Source organism: Salarias fasciatus, chromosome 10 (genome assembly GCF_902148845.1).
Source record: "Salarias fasciatus chromosome 10, fSalaFa1.1, whole genome shotgun sequence".
Classification (NCBI taxonomy): Eukaryota; Metazoa; Chordata; class Actinopteri; order Blenniiformes; family Blenniidae; genus Salarias; species Salarias fasciatus.
Window position 1 is genome coordinate 21,135,431 of NC_043754.1, and position 17,956 is coordinate 21,153,386.

The following is a 17,956-nucleotide window of genomic DNA, read 5'->3' on the forward strand; positions in this document are numbered from 1 at the left end:
CTTTGATCACCTGTCATTCATAAAATCAGGGATGGGAACAAGAAACAGGATTTCAGCTGAAAATTCATAACTCCCGATGAGACTGAAGGGTTTGAAGTTATTTCTTGAACCCAACAAGCTGCAGCCAACATGGCCGAGAGTGGAATGAAACTCTTCTCCGTATTGGCTTCCTCAGCTCACCTAAACTTTTCAGTTCAGACTTTTCCATAAGTGTCAGAGGTCACACTCAGAACCCTACAGTGGTGACCATTCAGTGGGATTCAAACCTGTGGACCTCGAGACCTGCGTGTGTGTAAACCTGCTGGTCAGCACATGCTGAAGTGCCCCGGTTGTTTCCGAGTGGCCGCTCGCAGCACTCAGTAAAGCAAACAGGAGTTAATGAGCCGACATGATCTGATCACCTCGTTCTGATCAGCTATTAGCCTCCTGCTGCTGCTGCTGCTTCAGTCCAGTCAGCTGAAACACGAGGCGCTTCGCCGACGGCAACAGCCGGTCTGATTCCCGCTCGTGGAATCCTGTCGTGGTAAAGAGCGTCTCAGTCCATGGCGGAGGCGATGTCTGAAGGTTCTGCTTCAAGGCTTTAAGCCGAGGCCTCTGCTGAAACATCTGCTTCAAACATCTGTTTCCACACCCTCTCCACATCTGCTTGAAATGCCCTCGTCTACTCCTACAGGCGGTTCAACATCTGCGTCAACATGTGTTTATTTCTAACATCCCCGTCAATCTCCTCCAAAAGGGTAGCTTGACATCTGTGTGAAACATCTGCTTCAAACATCTGTTTAACATCTGCTTCAGCGTCTGTTTCAAACATGTCTTTTAACACCTGTCCCCAAAATCACCTTTAACATCTGCAACAATCTGTACTTCAAACATCAGTTTCAACATGCTTCAAATCTGGTTTAACATCTGCTTCAACATCTGCATCAAACCTGTTTTTACATCAGTTTCAAGCATCTATCTCAATATCTGCTTCAGCTTCTGCATCAACATCTGCTTCAACCTTTACTTCAATATCTGCTTCAAGATCTGCCTCAACCTTTACTTCAACATCTGCTTTGACCTTTACTTCAACATCTGCTTACTTCAGCATTTACTTCAAACACCTGCTTCTACATGTTTCAAACATCTGCTTCAGTATCTCCCTAAAACTTCAATGTCTGCTTCAAACATCTGTTTTAACATCTGCTTCAACCTTATTTTCCTCCACTGTCGCAGAACCTCAGGACACTGACTGAACTCACAGCACCTTTCTCGGACTGGTTTTCACGTTGGGACAGTTTTCTAACAGTTTCCAGCTGATTTCATAGTATTTTACTGCAGTAGAGTTCCTTCTGCAGGCTGAAGCCGCTTCAGCAGCAGTTATTAAAGTTGTTTTAGGCACATGATGTATCTGCGACGGAGAAGAGGCCGAACACGCTCCACCTGCTGACGGAAAAACTCAGTGGAGCGTGACGGAGCGTCGTCGCGGACAACCACAAGGATGTGGAGACGAGGAGGACGGAGCGTTTCTGAGAACTTCTGAGTGTTTCCACAAAGAGGAGTGGAAATTCTACAAGAAAGTCAGATTTTCTGCTCAATTAACACATTTCAGTGCGACAGTCAGGACAAACCTTCAAGCTGAAATAAACAACTTAACCATTTAAAACATTCTGTATGTGTTTCGTCTATCTTTCAGATGTCGATGTACTCGTGAAAAAAAAGAGTAAAACCATAAGAATCTCCGTTTTATGTTTATTACAACAAAGGTTCACATAGTGCAACAGGAAAATCAGAACCAAAAGGCTCCAGTAGTGTGTGGAGAATTCAGACATGAATTCATCATTTCACCATCAGTAATCAACTTCATTAAAAAAAACAACACATAAAATGGAAAAAATCTGGTTTTAAAGCTCTAAAAACAAAATAAAATTATTGAGTTCAAACTGTTTTCGCTTGACTGATAAATATTAAAAGAAAAAAAAAATTTAAATATGAGTTCAAGCCTTTGTAAACACTTTTTCTGATAATAATTCATGTTTGTAAATCACCATATGTAAGATTTCTTTCTCAAGTTTAAAGCAGGACAGATTTAGAAGGGTTTTTTTTTTTTTCTATTTTCAGAGAAAATCCAAAATGAGACAGCAGAGAGAAAACAGTAACAGTGTCTTAACGGACTCAGCAGTGACATGGAGCAAAAACGTCACGGGAAAAATCCGCAGCGATCAGCTCAAGTTATCAATTAACTGAGAAAACAAATCATCTGAAATCAGCCCTGATCTGATCAGGACGTCTTCACTTGGCAACATTTCGCAGGTTATTTCACTCACGTCGTCTTGTGAACGCTTTAGAGTCAAAACCTCAAGTCAGTGTTTTCTTCATGAAAGTGCTTGTTTTATAAATACGTGGTTTCAAGTAGCTGCAGACTGAAGCTGTGCGTTTCAGTCCCGTTCACAGGACATTTCCAGGTAAAACACGAAATACTTCCGCTGTGTTCTGGGTGTGTTTCCATGGCAACGGTACACTAATTCAGTCGAAAGGGGGAGAAGCATAACTTTTTGAAAGTGTCAATCATTTCAACTAAATACTGAAACAACCAGCTTCATCTTTTTCACACTTCAGTCTGCTTCTGCTCCACATTTGGAACTGAACACTTCAGCGACTGAAGGATGAAACAGGAATGTTTGGTCTCTGACTGTGAAACACTTGAACGGAAAGAATGTCTATGAAGCTTTTTTCTGGAACTCTTAAAGATTTCAGTACAACAGTCACTATGGAATGATGAAAGAGCAGAAATTTAGGAAGCTTCCATTGATTTTTCATGACTTTTTCACGTTTCTTTTGTTTAGTTGATTTTGTGTTTTTACTGAGACGTATTTCTTCTTAACGTCACCATGTTGTGTTTCAGGAAGACGCTCGTGTTCCTCAGAGGTCAATGAAGTCGAAATGAAAAGCTCAACCTAACAGTCGTCTGTCGTGGCATTTCACCACCAGAGGGGGCAGCGCTGAGCTCCTCAGAGGAAGACGTCCATGGTCTGCGTGATGTGCTGGCGGCAGAGTGGGCAGCGGCTGGCGGGCCGCTGGCTCAGGATATCGGCGCAGTGGCGGCAGAGACAAAGATGGCGGCAGGGCAGCAGCAGCACGGTCTTGCTCTCGTCCTGACACACCACGCACTTCTTCCCCTCCTCCTGCTCCTGCAGCAGGTTCAGCAGCTCGCCGCTGCCGCCGGCTCCCGTCGTCGCCCCCCCGGCAGCTCCAGTCGCCGTCTCACCGCCCGCTGCCGCCGTCTCGCCGTCCTGCCCGGTGTCACCCTGAGCCGGTGCGATTACAGGAGGCGTGTCGGCGCCATCTGCGTCTGGGCGCGGGCTCGTGTCCGCCCCGTGTGCCGCGTCAGGTGACGCCACCACCGTGCCCAGGCGGCGAGCCGCCGCCCGCACCGCCTCTACAGGTCGAAGGCACAGCTGTCTGGCGAGGGCGGAGATCCCGGGGTTCCACAGCACCAGCAGCAGCGGCGGCGAGGCCACGGCGGCGGCCAGTAGTCCGTCCAGCGTGAAAACGGTGGCGAGGACGTCCACCAGCAGCTGGCACGACGCCCACAGCAGCACGGCGGCGCCCACCAAGCTGCTGTACAGGAAGGTCAGTGCGCTCAGGGCCAGCTCCAGTGCCCGGTGCACCGGCGCCGCCGCCGCCTCCCACACGCTCGCTATTGCCGCCGTGCAGTTCTGAACGCCGATCAGGAAGACATTGACGGCCGTGTTGATGAGGTAGAGGATGAGGCTGAGCGCCACGCCCACGCCCTCACACGCCTGCCGCAGGACGCCGCTCCCGGAAATCAGGCTGCGCTGCAGCACGTCTTTGGCTCGCCACGCCACGTGACAGCACAAGTGGCCCGCCATCTTGAAGCTCTCGAGCACGCTCGCCAGCGCCCGCAGCCAGCCCTCGGCGGCCTGCAGGACCGCGCGCGCGGCGTCGGACGCCGCCTCGGCCGCCGTGAGAAAAGACAGCTGGGCGAAATTCCAGGACTGGACCACGGAGGAGCCGCTCAGCACGCCGCCGACGCCCGACAGGAGGCGGAGCGTCCAGCTGAGCGAGCGCAGCAGCAGGTCCAGCAGCAGGAAGCAGGCGTCCACGCATCCGCCCACCGCCACGCTCCACACGCTCACCTCCTCCATGACGGCCTGCAGGGGCACACGCCACACACAACCAGCAAGTCATCTCCGGCTGCTTTGGGTTTTCACTGAAAACAACTAAAACTCAAATAGTTACAGATTGATGAAAAATAAAATGAAAAAACGTTTCCCTTATAATAAAGTGAAAACAAAGATTTCAGTGTGATCATGAGATGTTTTTACAGCCAGCGGATCCCAACAGATAAACCTTATAACATGAGGTCAAAATCAAATCCTGAATATTTCTGTTTCATCATATTTTTATCTGATTCAAACGTGACGGTAAAGAAAGTGAGTGAAGGAGACGAACAGATTTGTGTCTTTGAGGAAAGAAAACCACAACAGCATCATTCCTTAAGGGGTTTTGCTATAGCAAACGTCAAAATCAGGCCGAAACCTTTCATTGAATTAAGGGTCCATTTGCTTGGAGTTGGAACTTTTTTCCTTTAATTCTCATTTTCACCTTCAGCTGATTAAATATTTAACGCAAAATCTGATTTTCAATCAGAGTTTGAATCTTTTTAAACACGTTTTATTAATTTGTTGTAAGTTGTGAATATGTTTAGATGCTTTCTGCTGTTGCCATGTAAATGAACATCATTTTCAGAACATTGCCTTGTAAATGTGAAACGCTTCAGAAATGAAAGCACACAAATGATGACTTTTTCATTGAAACGGCATAAACAGAGCCTTGAACTGAATAAAACAAAGTGTTATTGAATTGTGTGTGATTGTGAACAAGAAAGAGAAGGAACGTTGCTTCACTTTCTAAATAAGAATTAAAAAAAGCAAGAAAAAATTACTAAATTCATCTGAATTAACCATAATAAATGTGACTTGTAATTCAGACAGGGGGGAATTGTCCAAATTAAATAATAAAAGGAATACAAGAAACCTAAAGTCATCATAGTTTATTACAAAGGAGGGTTGTTTTTTTTTTTTGTATTATAATAATTATGGGTGGTGTTGTGTTCAGGATTATTCTAGCAATATCGTTACCATAACCAGTAGTAGTAGTATTAATATAGTTATAACATTAATATCGTGGTTTGGAAAGAAGGACGTAAGGGTTTTTACAAGCTAACTGAACTCCGTTGAATCTGCTGAGTCGTTTTAGAGGATTAATACCGGGATTATAACCACGAGGGATCAGCGTTTTAACATAAAGACCATTTTCTGTGTACTTACCTGACTAAATATCAAAAGCCGAATTGAAACCCAGGTCTTTGGTGTTTATATTAAACAATTTAATGAGCGTTTTCAGTTTTATATAAAGGCATTTATGTCAAATTACTTGTTTTCAAAAGGAAGTTTGGTATTGAATGGTCACGCGAGATGTTGAACGACGCTTAACTTGCGTAGTAGACGAGCTTCATAAAGGTTTGCCTGGTTCAAACTCTATTATAGCTTCTATATCAGCATATCTGTAGTTATTTATAAACGTGGTTATATGTTTAATGGGGCAGCGACCACATGCTAGTGATGCTAACATTAGCTCGCACGACAACCGGAAACAGAGCAGAAAAACGTTTACGAAATAAACTCACCGTAAAAACACGAGGCACAACGTCTCAACCATGCGTGCGAATATTCTGTCAAACGTTCGTAGTTTGACTCGCGAAGTTTGTTATTACGAGGTTTACTTTCTGCTTCATGTTTCTCAATTATCTGTCATCGCGACCCATCGAGCGAGCTGCACCGCCCCCTGCTGGCGTGGACCCGGAACTACAGGGGAAGGAGTGGAACTACAGGCGAAACTCGACAGCTTTCAAACAACAAAACGCCACACCTTGTGACACTTTTTTTTCTGTAAATGGAGCATCTTTATGTTTCTGTAGACTTTTAATTTTTTGCCATCTAAAGTTGAGCAAATTCTTGAATTTCCATTTGTTATAAAAACAGGAATGACACTTTCTTTTTGATTTAACCAGATGATTATTACAATGTAAAGAATGGAAGGGACTTTGTTTCAAGGTTTCTTCAATGTTTAGTCCTGTTTTCATACAGGACTATTACCAGGATGTAATTTAGAAATAATGTATTTCTTTATTATTCCAAGATTGAAATTCTTAAGAATTGATAGACTGAGGTTAAAATATCCAGAGGAGAAGCAGTGACTGGTATAGGAGTTGAGACAACACTATTTACAAGAAGAAATCATAAATTATAAATGATTAATCAGTTCATCTTTCAATCAGCTGTTTCTTTTGCAAACAATCCAGTATGTGAATTTGAAGAAGATAAAACCTATTTGAAAAGTTACTTTTGTAAATTTCATGGCTGAATTATTTGATTATGTTGAAATGCTGTCATCTCTTCCATATTAAGGGTATGTAATCCAGATTGTTAATTTTAGACTTAGACACAGTTCTGGTCTTATCTATCATTCTTTAGTGAAACTCCAGACTTCCTTTAATAATAGTAACTAATTGTTCTTTATTTGACGTGAAAAAAAGAAAAAAAAATTATCCAAATTGAAAAAAATTAATCAAATTAATGAAAACATAACCTATCTGGATTCACATGATCTAAAAGTAGATAGAAGTAAGAACGTATCTAAACCTACTCTCAAATGAGCTTTTCTTAATGTAACATCAACCTATGTTCGTTACATAGTAACATAAGTGTATTTATCATAACATACATTGTTCATGTTTTATCTCCACTGTTTCAGTGTTGCTCCACAGTAACTTTCCCCTCAAATCATATTTCACACAAGTTTCTGGTTACCCACAATGAGTAATTTTTTTGCATATAAATTGTAGATTATCTCCAGAATTATATGAAATGAGGGTAGAAACTATTTTACCATCACTATAGTCATTACTGCTGATGCCCCTTTTTTTAAATGAATTAAGACTTTAAACTTATAAACAAACACCATATGTATGTTTTTAGCTCCAGGTTTCTTTCCTGGATGTGTCTGAGCCTGTGCGTGCAGCACGAGGAGTTTTGCTCGTCAGCGGGTGTGTGTGGCTCTTAAAAGAGCCGTTGTGTGTTGGTGGTGCTGCTGTGTTTAAGCCCTCTCTCCGCGGATGCGGCGGGCCAGCTGGATGTCCTTGGGCATGATGGTGACCCTCTTGGCGTGGATGGCGCAGAGGTTGGTGTCCTCGAAGAGGCCCACCAGGTAGGCCTCGCTGGCCTCCTGCAGAGCCATGACGGCGGAGCTCTGGAAGCGCAGGTCGGTCTTGAAGTCCTGGGCGATCTCGCGCACGAGGCGCTGGAAGGGCAGCTTGCGGATGAGCAGCTCGGTGGACTTCTGGTAGCGGCGGATCTCCCGCAGGGCCACGGTGCCGGGGCGGTAGCGGTGAGGCTTCTTGACTCCGCCGGTGGCCGGGGCGCTCTTGCGGGCGGCCTTGGTGGCCAGCTGCTTCCTGGGAGCCTTTCCTCCGGTGGACTTACGGGCGGTCTGCTTGGTTCTGGCCATGTTTCTGCTTCTTTCCTCTTCTCGACTTTAACGGTCTGAGCTCCTCCGCCTCGGAGCCCCTTTATATACAGACAAAGCGCGCGCTGCGGGCTCCACTCCGGCTGCGCTGATTGGTCCAGAGCAAGGAAAGGCGGTCTGCTGTCTGAAATCCAATTGGCTAAAAAAATTCAAACGTTCGGTCTGACTAGTAGGAAACGCAGAAGCGCGGGATTTTTTGTATTGAACACAGAAGAAATGACGAATCAAGAGGCCCGTTCTGAACACTTCCATGAAGCGGGGTGTGCTCTTCGTATTTATTACAACTGTTTGTCGCTTGTAAAATGATCACAAGCAGTTCGTTTATTCCACATTATTACAACTTAAGTCATGAGTCTTTTTAATCGTCTATCAGAGTAAATAAGCGAGCGTGAAGGGTGTCCAATGTTCACGTGCATTTTTGCTTCGATCCCAACTCAAAAAATACAAGCTCCGTTTTCATGAAATGTATTAAAATTCACTTAGAAATTGATATTTTATGTCGTATCATTATCGAGCCCCACTCATGCTTCGTGTCATTCTTAGAGATATTACCCGTGACACCGAAGCTTCGAAGCATGTGTTGAAAAAATGAACCTCTTCTCAGTGGAACTTTGTATCGGAGCTTGATTCGTTTCCTGATAATCACGTGATCCGTGACGTCTGAAGCTTCATTCGCGCGCACCCACGTGACGCTTCAGCCGCTGCTTCACAGGTTTAAAACGCGCTGCAGCTGGTTGTGGGTTGTGGAGGTGGTTTGTGAGTGGAGAGAGAGTGAGAGACAGCGAATATAGATTTGATATGGAGCCTGTGGCAAAAAGAGGACGTTCTGAAGTTTGGGAACACTTTGATTTGATTTCATTTCACCCAACAAGGGTGTTATGAGCAAACGTGTTATGCCTACATTTTGTTCATTCTTAATGTTAGACTTTGAAATATATTTGGGGTGGTTGGTTGCAACAATACGTCACATTTTGTCAGACCAAATCCCTTCTTTAAAAAACATCCCTCATTAGTAATTTATTTTTCTAGGTCCAGTGTTTTTAGTCTGTGGCCAGCATCTGCCAACGTCAATTCACTTCCACTATCTCTCATAACTAAATAATTAGTGTCTCAACTGATAGATAAGCTTGCTGCTGACTTATGTGAGACACAGCAAACGTACTGGTCACTTCAGACACATTCAGTCATGCATATGAACACTCTGCTTTTTCATCCCCATCTTTATTCAAGTTGACCTATGAACAATAGAAATGCTGACATCAAATTATTAGCTATAAGCCTGCTAGGTTTTAGTAATGTGGAGAAATCATTCAATAATTTAAAAAATGTAATTACTCATACATCACATTCAGCTCTGACACATGACATGCCTTCCTTGACTTTCACCACCAGGGGTCCTTGTCGGGCCCTGGTTTGAAAAGCTTCGAACCTTTTTTTTTCGGTACAATTGTTTTGAAAGCTTTCTTGTTTCAGATTGCCATCACGAGTAATTCTCATGTCACATATAATACAATAGACACCGATATAAAGGACTGTTTCATCTTCAGAGGAATTGGGTGGCTCTTAAAAGAGCCGTTGTTTTTCTCTGCAGCAGCAGTAGCTGGGGGGATTTAGCCGCCGAAGCCGTACAGGGTGCGGCCCTGCCTCTTCAGGGCGTAGACCACGTCCATGGCGGTCACGGTCTTCCTCTTGGCGTGCTCGGTGTAGGTGACGGCGTCCCGGATCACGTTCTCCAGGAAGACCTTCAGCACGCCGCGAGTCTCCTCGTAGATGAGACCGGAGATGCGCTTGACGCCGCCGCGGCGGGCCAGGCGGCGGATGGCGGGCTTGGTGATTCCCTGGATGTTATCACGGAGAACCTTCCTGTGCCGCTTGGCGCCTCCTTTCCCCAGACCTTTGCCTCCCTTTCCTCTTCCGCTCATGATTCTTCTTCTTCTTCAGGTACGACTGAATGTGCTCTTCTCTCTCCCGGCGCCGCTTTTTAAGGCCGTCCTGCGGACGTAAGAGAGCACAGGCAGTGAAGGGCGGGGCCACACCCAAAGACTCCGCCCTCTTTTCAAACTGCCAAAAAAGGCGGGAAGCTCTTTAGTTTAAACAGGTCCAAAGAGAAACTGTTTTTTTTAGAAAACAATGACACATTTGCTTTTTTGTTTGCGATAGCCAAAGTGTTTTAAAACGTTTTTAGATTTTAAAATCGTACACACAACTAAACATTCTACTAACAAAGTTGTTGACCTGAAATGCAACTTTATCGGTAAAGGAGCGTGTGCTTTTCTGAAGAGTTGCAGTTTTTCGTGTGTGGTGTGCTTTCTCTGCTGTATTTGCTGTGAATTGTACTGTGAGGCTCTAGACTCTTTCATACCTACAGATAAATTAACCTGACAGGAGAGTTTTGAAGTTATCCCGTGGAATTATAACCGTGTTTTAAACATCTCGTGTGAATTCTCAGCAGTTTTACTGTGATCATTCACAAATGCCCAACAGCTCCAATGGAGGGAATGATTAATGAGGATTTTTAAAAGTGATAATAGTCCTTCTATCATGGGCTTCTGAAAGTCCTCATGCTTAATGAACACAATGGAATGCATTTGTCTTTCCTGCCTTCAGCTCACTCTGGAGTTCGTTACACTGAAGCACCACCAGGGGGCAGCAGACCACTGCCACGTGCTGTCTATGCGCGCCGCCACGGCTGTGTGTGGGTGTATCCTCCGGTGGCCAGAGGGGGACGCCCTCACCTCGTGTCGAAAGCCCAGGTGAGGCCTGAACCGCGCGCACACACGCGCGCGCGCGCACACACACACACACACACACACACACACACACACACACACACACACACACACACACACACACACACTGATCACAGTTTCCAATTGCTTACAGTGCAACTTTGTTCTCAATAAACATTTTTTGTCACAAAACATTTTTTTGTGCGCATTTAAGTGTTTCTTTTGCTGTCAGAGGTTTTTGTATTCAGCTTAATTATGCTCATTAATTCAAACTTCATGTTTTTCCAAACATGAAGTTTGTAGAAGTTTATTTTTTATTTCATAGCTGAATTTAAAAAAATAACTCCTTTATGTATTTCCATCAAAAACTGCCTAAATGAAGGAAAAGTTTATTTTTGTGTCAAAGGCAGCTGTTTTGGAGAAATCCTGAAAATGTTCAAACGACTGTAATATGAATGTATTAAATACGGATTAACTCATTTATTAATGTTAATCTTGTGAAGTTTTATAGTTTTATTCTGCAGCCTTTTAAATGACTCAATGGCCCACAATAAATCTTATAACTATAAGAAGAGTTTCACTGAGCTTTATATAAGAATCACTCTGAGGACCAATTAGCAGATAAAATGATTGTAAAATGTTAAATTAGGCATTGTGAGTTAATTTAGAGTGATTAAGCAGATTTAACAATGTAGATGTCGATTCTTATCAAGTAAGTGCTCACCTCCACTCCACTGTCATCTGAGTGGATCTCAGGAGAGCCTGCTTGTGAATAAGGTCATGTAGAAGTGAGACAGCGCTGCCACAATCAGGCCAAACTAATTAAAACATAACAATGAAATTGTTTTCTCTTGTTTGCAGATGTGACACCGTGTCAGCCAGACTTTCAAAATTTATGATGGAAAACCTAAAGCTTATGCAGATTTGATGTAATACTGGAAATTATTCATGGAGTTCCTCAAGGGTCAATTGTGGGTCCACTTTAATGTTCGTTTTCCTGATTTTGAACATAAATACTGATAAATTTTTGAAACTTTGAAAACAATTAATGATTAAAATGAAGTTATTATCGACTGAATTCATGTTGATTTAATAAGAAAACAAAAAAAGTTAAGCTCTCATAAATTTCTACATGATTTGAGGTGTATGGGCAGATGTTATCAGCTGTGCTGTCAGAGTACAAAGTGAGAACGGAGCTGCGAAGAGCCGCTGTGTCTTTCCCACCGCCGATCTCCTCTTCAAACAAATGTTCTGTATGAAGACAGAGGAATCATTCATCAGCTGGTGGTGGACGGCCTTTCTGTGTTTACTCGTCGTGTTTGTGGACGTTTCCTCGTCATAAAGTCATGAGAACGGCGACACCTCCAACACTGTACCAGCTCGGGACTGTGTGTGTGTGTGTGTGGTGTGTGTGTTTAAAATGATTAACCTTTACAGCCGGCCGGCGTCCTGCGGCCCCGCTCGACTCCGCAGGTGGTAAACGAGGTTTCAGTGAGAGAACACTGATCCTCTTATTTATGATTCTCTCCACATCGCTCAGACTCACGGCGGCAAACACAGGAAATGATCACTGCTACTGAGAAGCCCTGAGATATGGGAAAAAGATTCCCAACTCCACCTGCTGGAGCCAGGAGATGATGACCACAACAGGAGCAGGTCACCAGGGACTCTGTGTGTGTGTGTGTGTGTGTGTGTGTGTGTGTGTGTGTGTGTGTGTGTGTGTGTGTGTGTGTCAGTGTTCTGATATTTGGTGGCATTTTATGACTTTATAAGCTTTTTTTTGCTTACTTCCTGTTTACATAGTGTCCCGGGTTCACCTGAGGTCAAATGTGATGACCCCGAGCCCTCAGGTGACTCTGGACACATAGACGTCTATAAGTAGACTCAGATGTATATTATAAGTTGACACAGTCACAGATAAATAGACATACAGGCATGTATAAATAGAATGATACATACATATATATACATATATATATATATATATATATATATATATATATATATATATATATATATATATATATATATATATATATATATGAAATGACATATGCAAATAAACAGAAAATATGTATTTACTTAGACATATATAGATAATTAGACATTACAAAAAGACTGGAATAGGTCTGAGGCCTTTATCTGCACCCACAGTGGGACTTTTCAGGTCTTGAAGCATCTTGGACTCAGGTGAATTTTGAAAAATTCGATATAATTGAATTTTTTTTCCGGTGCGAGACAAAATCGCAAGATTTGGAGATCAAACTTATTGTCCATCACGAGAAAAGGTTAATATTATCTAACAAGATAAACCTCTGAAATTAATTATGTGGTGATGATGTTTCCAGTCACAATCCCATCTGAAAGTTTTACGAGGCATGATAACATGATTAAACATTTTATTACGGAGGAGCGAAGGAGATAGAATTAAATCGAGCAAACTTTGTGCTCCCATGGAGAAAGAGATGCACGAAGCCTAGTACTCTGTGTCTGAAATGCCTAAATCGGTACTTATTGTAAAGTTTATTGTATTTTTCAGATCATCTCTACTTGTACTGATTTCTCTCGAGGCAGACATTTCTCCCAGGAGTGGGTTCACGTCATCCACGCCCTCACATTACTGAAAAGAAAGCGGGCAGCCACCGTGTGTCACCATAACCTTGTGTTTATTACTGTTATCGTCACAGTAAAGGGGGCCGACGTCTTCACTCTTCATACATGTTGTTTATGGCTCCTTATCCCCAGTGACCCATATCAAAGGGACTGATAGGAGTGGGCACTACTGACATGATTCAGACAAACCTTCAAACCACATCATGATTACGTTATCAGTTAAGACCTGAAACCTGAGGATCTGGGGTCTGACTCTCATTGTCAATTCAGTCTTTAAGTCCGATTAAAGAAAAACATGGCAGCCATTGTTACAAAACCATCAGAGAGCAGAAATCATCCACTTCTTCCTGTGTGAGCTGAAGAGAATCAGGACTGGAGAACCTATGAAAGTCTGAACACCCTATGAGAGTTAGAAGAACCTGAGAGCCTGGAGAACTTGTCAGAGTCTAGAGAACCTGTGAGAGTCTGGAGAACCTTTGAAGGCCTGAAGAACCTGTGTGAACTCCAATAAAAAAACAAATAAAAACAGAATGCTGACTGCTGAGTCAGGAAGCAGTTAAAGAATTGTCTGTCTTCACCTGAGAGGTGAACGACTTCAATCAGGTATCTCCAGGGTCATCTGGGGTCAGGAGAACCACCTTTCCCAACAGGAATTCTTCTTTCTTTTGATTGTCTTTCAGAAATCCTCAGAAACTTTGGCGAAAAATAAAACACAATAAAACAATGTTCAGTGTGAAACCATGAGAATACTGACAGTGACGGATGATAAAGGAAGACCAGGGTTCAGAATAAAAACCTCTCACTGTCCCAGGATCGTCCTCGATCGGACGCTTCAGAATGAGGTCCAACGTTTACAGACGGTGACTTGTTAACCAGAGTTACACACAATCAAACACAGAAAACATCTTGAATGGACCAGGTTGTTTAACGAAGACAAATGTCCACGCATGTTCAAATCAAATAAAATCTTTGACTCTAAATTACAAAGGAAACTGATAATGTTTCATAGAAAGTTAAGCTCTCATGAAAATCAACAAAAAGTTTGAAAACAATTAGAATTGGTGAAGACACAGGTTTTAAGTGTAAATTGAAATGTAAAAAAAAACACCTGATACAATTCTTAAAGTCAAAATGATGAGTGAAAACACTGTTCAACGTGCGTGCTGCCTGCTTGCGTGAGCTGACTGGAAGTGTTGAAACCTGGACTTTGCCACGAGGGTGAAGGTCAGTGGAGAGGAGGTGAGCCAGAAGTCGCAGCTCCTATAAAGCAGAATCAGGTCAGAGGGTAGACAAGAGTAAAAGTTCAGACACTTTTCTTAGTTTTTGCAGGAAGTGGCATCATCAGTACCTGCCTCCATGTTCGGACCCTCACATCGGGTTGAACAGCTCACATTGCCCATTTATTAAAATTGCGATTTGCTTTAATAAAATATTTCAGTAACTTTAAAAATGTAGGAGTGACTTTACTAACTAGTGCTGAGAAACAGTAACGAGTGAAGTTCACGTCTGTATTATTATGGTGTTAGCATTAGCATTAGCTGAAACGATGATGACCATCATCATCATCATCATCATCATCATCATCATCATCATCATCATCATCCACCCCTCCACTCCTCAACCTCCTCTCTATCCCTGCTCTTGTTCCTTCTGCTCTTCCTCCTGCTGCTTCTCCTCATCTCTCCTCTTCCCCCGTCCTCCTGTTCCTTCTTCTGCTCTTCCTCTTCCTCCTCCTCCTCCTCCTCCTCCTCCTCCTGTGAATCTTTGACCTGCAGATAACAGAGGAGGATGTTGTTCCTCATTACCATCTCACAGAGTCGTAAAAGCTGTCAGACCTTTGACCAGGAGGAACTCGCTAACTCCCACATGAAGCAGGTGTGTAGCCCCGCCTCCGCTCACCTGTGCAACGCCTCTGATGGCAGGTAGGCATTGGCTCAGAAGTGAAACACGGTGTCGGTCAGAACAGTGTGAATCTGAGGGTCAGGCTGCTGCAGTCACTGTGTGCACAGTTATGATGGCAAGTAAGTAATTAAGTAAGTAAGTAAGTAAGTAAGTAAGTAAGTAAAATTTATTTGTATTGCACGTTTCATAGAATAACCATCACAGTAATGAAGAGTCAGATAAAGATCAGAGGTATGCAGGTAAAATAAAAGATCATATAAACAGTACATAATACATAAGATCAGAGATGTGGAGTAGATTAAAGGTCACACAGTATAAACAGTACGTATTACACAATACAGCCAACGCTAAGTCAGTCTGAGCTAGGATACTTCAGAAACAGACATGTTTCTAAATGTTTTTTACAAGCATCCACTGAGTCCAGGGATGTCAGGTCAAAAGGAAGTTCGTTCCAAAGTCGAGGCGGGGTGGATATGAACGAACAGTCATCCCTAGTTTTAAAGCGAGTTCAATGGACTCTCAGCAGGTTCTGATCAGAGGACGTCAGTCTCCGAGCCGAGCTGTAGGGCTTGGTTAAGTCAGTGATGTACATGGGAGCCTGGCCATGTAGGAAAGGTATGGACCAGGATTTTAACACAGTTGTAATGTAGGGCCTCTTGTTGGAGCTGGTCAACAGCCTCGCAGCTGAGTTTTGGATGTACTGGAGACGAGCAGCTCTTTCTTGTTGAAGCAACTGAACAGGCTGTTGCAGTAGTCCAGCCACGAGGATATGAAAGCATGAATGATCATTTCAAGCTGGTTCTTAGACACCATGGGCCTGAGCTTAGCGATATTGCGCAGCTGGAAGAAACAATTTCTAACCAGCTGCCTTGAGTGGTGGTCTAGTGGCATGGCTTCGTCAAAGATCACCCACGATTCCTCAGTTTGGCTTTAGCTGAGAGGCTCAGATCAGCTAAGTGCTGCTAAATGGTGGGGATGGCACTGTCCGGGGCAATAATGAGGGTTTCTGTTTTGTCTTGTTCTCTTCTCCAGCACCACATTAGGAGGAGCTCCAATTCTCCATCAGACCAATAACTACCCGGTTATGTGCAAATGTGGCTGCAGATGGAGGTTAGTGATGTACGGCGGGGGTTAATGAGTTATGGAAGAGCAAAGCTATGGAGGCCCTTGAATGTCAGAAGTGAAAGTAAAGGAGATAAAACGCGATTGAAGGTGTCGGCATGGCCCAACAGGTGTACGTTTTACATTTCCTGATGAGAACTGATCAGTCAGCAGACACAGAACACAGACTGAGACACAGGACAGCTACCAACGAGAACACACAGAAGATGCCCAACACACACCACCAGCTGAGGAAAACCACACACTCAAGAACGGGGGAAACACACCAGGGCAGGGAACAGCAATCAGACCCAAGGAGCCAGAAGACAAGTCAGAATCTCAAACAAGTCCCACGAAAAGACATGAAAATACAAGTTCTTCTTTTAACCAAATGGAAATCAGTGTTGATTTTCTTTTCTTTCTTTGTGTTTATTCAGTGGAGCACAGGCTACTTTCATCTGATGAAAATGGAAACATGTCTAATAACTGAGTCCTGTCACTTTATTTGCTCCTTTTCCTGATTGTCGAGGGCTTGAAAATCCACTTCTATTGAGAAACTGCAACTCTGTGCCATTGTTTGAGGAATTAAAATAACAAGAACAAATTTTACGTTTGTGAAAAACAATTAGAGGGTTTTTTTTTAAGCTGAGTGGTAGCATTTTAAAATCTGCTTGATTGTAAAATTCATTGCTATCCTTTGGGATGGCTATGAAGATCAGGTACCACCAGTTCACACTGCTGTATAGAAATAAAACTGAAAGTGAGAAGGAGATGAAGTGAGTGTGTCTCAGGACAAGCATGGCACGTCCACACTGCGAGCCTCCCTCACAGCTCCTCCTCCTCCTCCTCCTCCTCCTCCTCCAACATGTCTGTGTCTCTGTGCTGAGGCTTCTTTTTACTGCACCCCCTCATAAACTTTATGGCCCCGCTCTCATCGGCCTCTATTTACCCACAAATCAGACGCCAGCACGGCCGTTGCTAGTGACGACGCAGGAGGACTCCATTTTTTTTTTTTTTCACCATTAACCAGAGGCCTGTGGCCTCCTCACGTCTCAGAGAAGGCAATAGAGAAATGATGCCAACGCAGAAATAAAGATTTACCATACATTTTATGAGGGGAAAAAAATAAAAGGGAAAGCCCTATTTCAGAGTAAAGACTCAGGAGCTACATGCAGGCTTTATCTTCCTCTAAAGGTCTTGTGCACAGGCTAGCTTAAAGGCTAGCTCCTTTAGCTTCAATGCTAATCCCATTAGCTTCCCAGCTAACTCCTTTAGCTTCCTTCTTCAGTTCTTTGTGACTCAGTTGTGCAGCTTTTCTGTCCTCGCTAACTGCAACAAAACTTTCCATTTCCCTGGATGCTCTCTAGACTGCACACACACGCACACACACACACACACACACACATACAAACACTCACTATTTCATGTACACAGTTAAGCAGCAGCAGGAATTCCTGATACGAGACATGCGGAGGTCCTCAGGGCGCGATCTTTGGCCCTTTGCAATTTCATTGAAATCTGCATTTAATGAAATACCAGGTTTATTCCTATAGGCCTACTGATACCACATGAATCAAGTTCAAGATGGCCGACACACACACACACACACACACAAACACACACACACACACACACACACACACACACACACACACACACACACACACACACACACAGCTGATAGTCTCTCTCGGTGTTAAGATAGCACTGTTGTTGGATTAGAGGCTGGCTCGACCCATAAGGACAAAGGTCTAAGCATCACACACACACACACACACACACACACACACACACACACGCGCACACACACAGCAGATAGCAGATTACTGAGCTCTGTTTGCCCACAGCTTTTCTGCCCTTTGGACACCACACCTCAACTGCAGCATCGAGCATCAGTTAGCAAATATGTGTGTGTGTGTGTGTGTGTGTGTGTGTGTGTGTGTGTGTGTTATAAATAAGTATGTATTAACTTCATGTTTCTGCATCATTTTAGCAGTACTGTCCATCGTGGCCTGACCTGC

The 17,956-nt window shown here is 43.5% G+C and overlaps 3 protein-coding genes across 3 annotated transcripts; all 3 read right to left on the reverse strand.

Moving 5' to 3' along the window:
• Nucleotides 1-2,059: 2,059 nt before the first annotated feature.
• LOC115395369 (E3 ubiquitin-protein ligase RNF26-like) lies at nt 2,060-5,826 on the reverse strand. Its single transcript, XM_030100878.1, has 2 exons — nt 5,693-5,826; nt 2,060-4,154 (listed from the first exon to the last, which is right to left on the reverse strand). Exon 2 carries the CDS (start codon nt 4,146-4,148, stop codon nt 2,991-2,993), a length of 1,158 nt encoding a protein of 385 aa, XP_029956738.1. The 5' UTR covers nt 4,149-4,154; nt 5,693-5,826; the 3' UTR covers nt 2,060-2,990.
• Nucleotides 5,827-7,161: 1,335 nt separating this feature from the next.
• On the reverse strand, nt 7,162-7,575 carry LOC115395370 (histone H3). Its single transcript, XM_030100879.1, has one exon. The coding sequence runs from the start codon at nt 7,570-7,572 to the stop codon at nt 7,162-7,164; it is 411 nt and encodes a 136-aa protein (XP_029956739.1). The 5' UTR covers nt 7,573-7,575.
• Nucleotides 7,576-8,792: 1,217 nt separating this feature from the next.
• LOC115395436 (histone H4) lies at nt 8,793-9,542 on the reverse strand. Its single transcript, XM_030100990.1, has one exon. The coding sequence runs from the start codon at nt 9,510-9,512 to the stop codon at nt 9,201-9,203; it is 312 nt and encodes a 103-aa protein (XP_029956850.1). The 5' UTR covers nt 9,513-9,542; the 3' UTR covers nt 8,793-9,200.
• Nucleotides 9,543-17,956: the final 8,414 nt, after the last annotated feature.

What these genes read in the sequence shown, in the direction of transcription:
- LOC115395369 (XM_030100878.1), bottom strand. Translation starts at nt 4,148, where the DNA reads ATGGAGGAGGTGAGCGTGTGGAGCGTGGCGGTGGGCGGATGCGTGGAC.
- LOC115395436 (XM_030100990.1), bottom strand. Translation starts at nt 9,512, where the DNA reads ATGAGCGGAAGAGGAAAGGGAGGCAAAGGTCTGGGGAAAGGAGGCGCC.
- LOC115395370 (XM_030100879.1), bottom strand. Translation starts at nt 7,572, where the DNA reads ATGGCCAGAACCAAGCAGACCGCCCGTAAGTCCACCGGAGGAAAGGCT.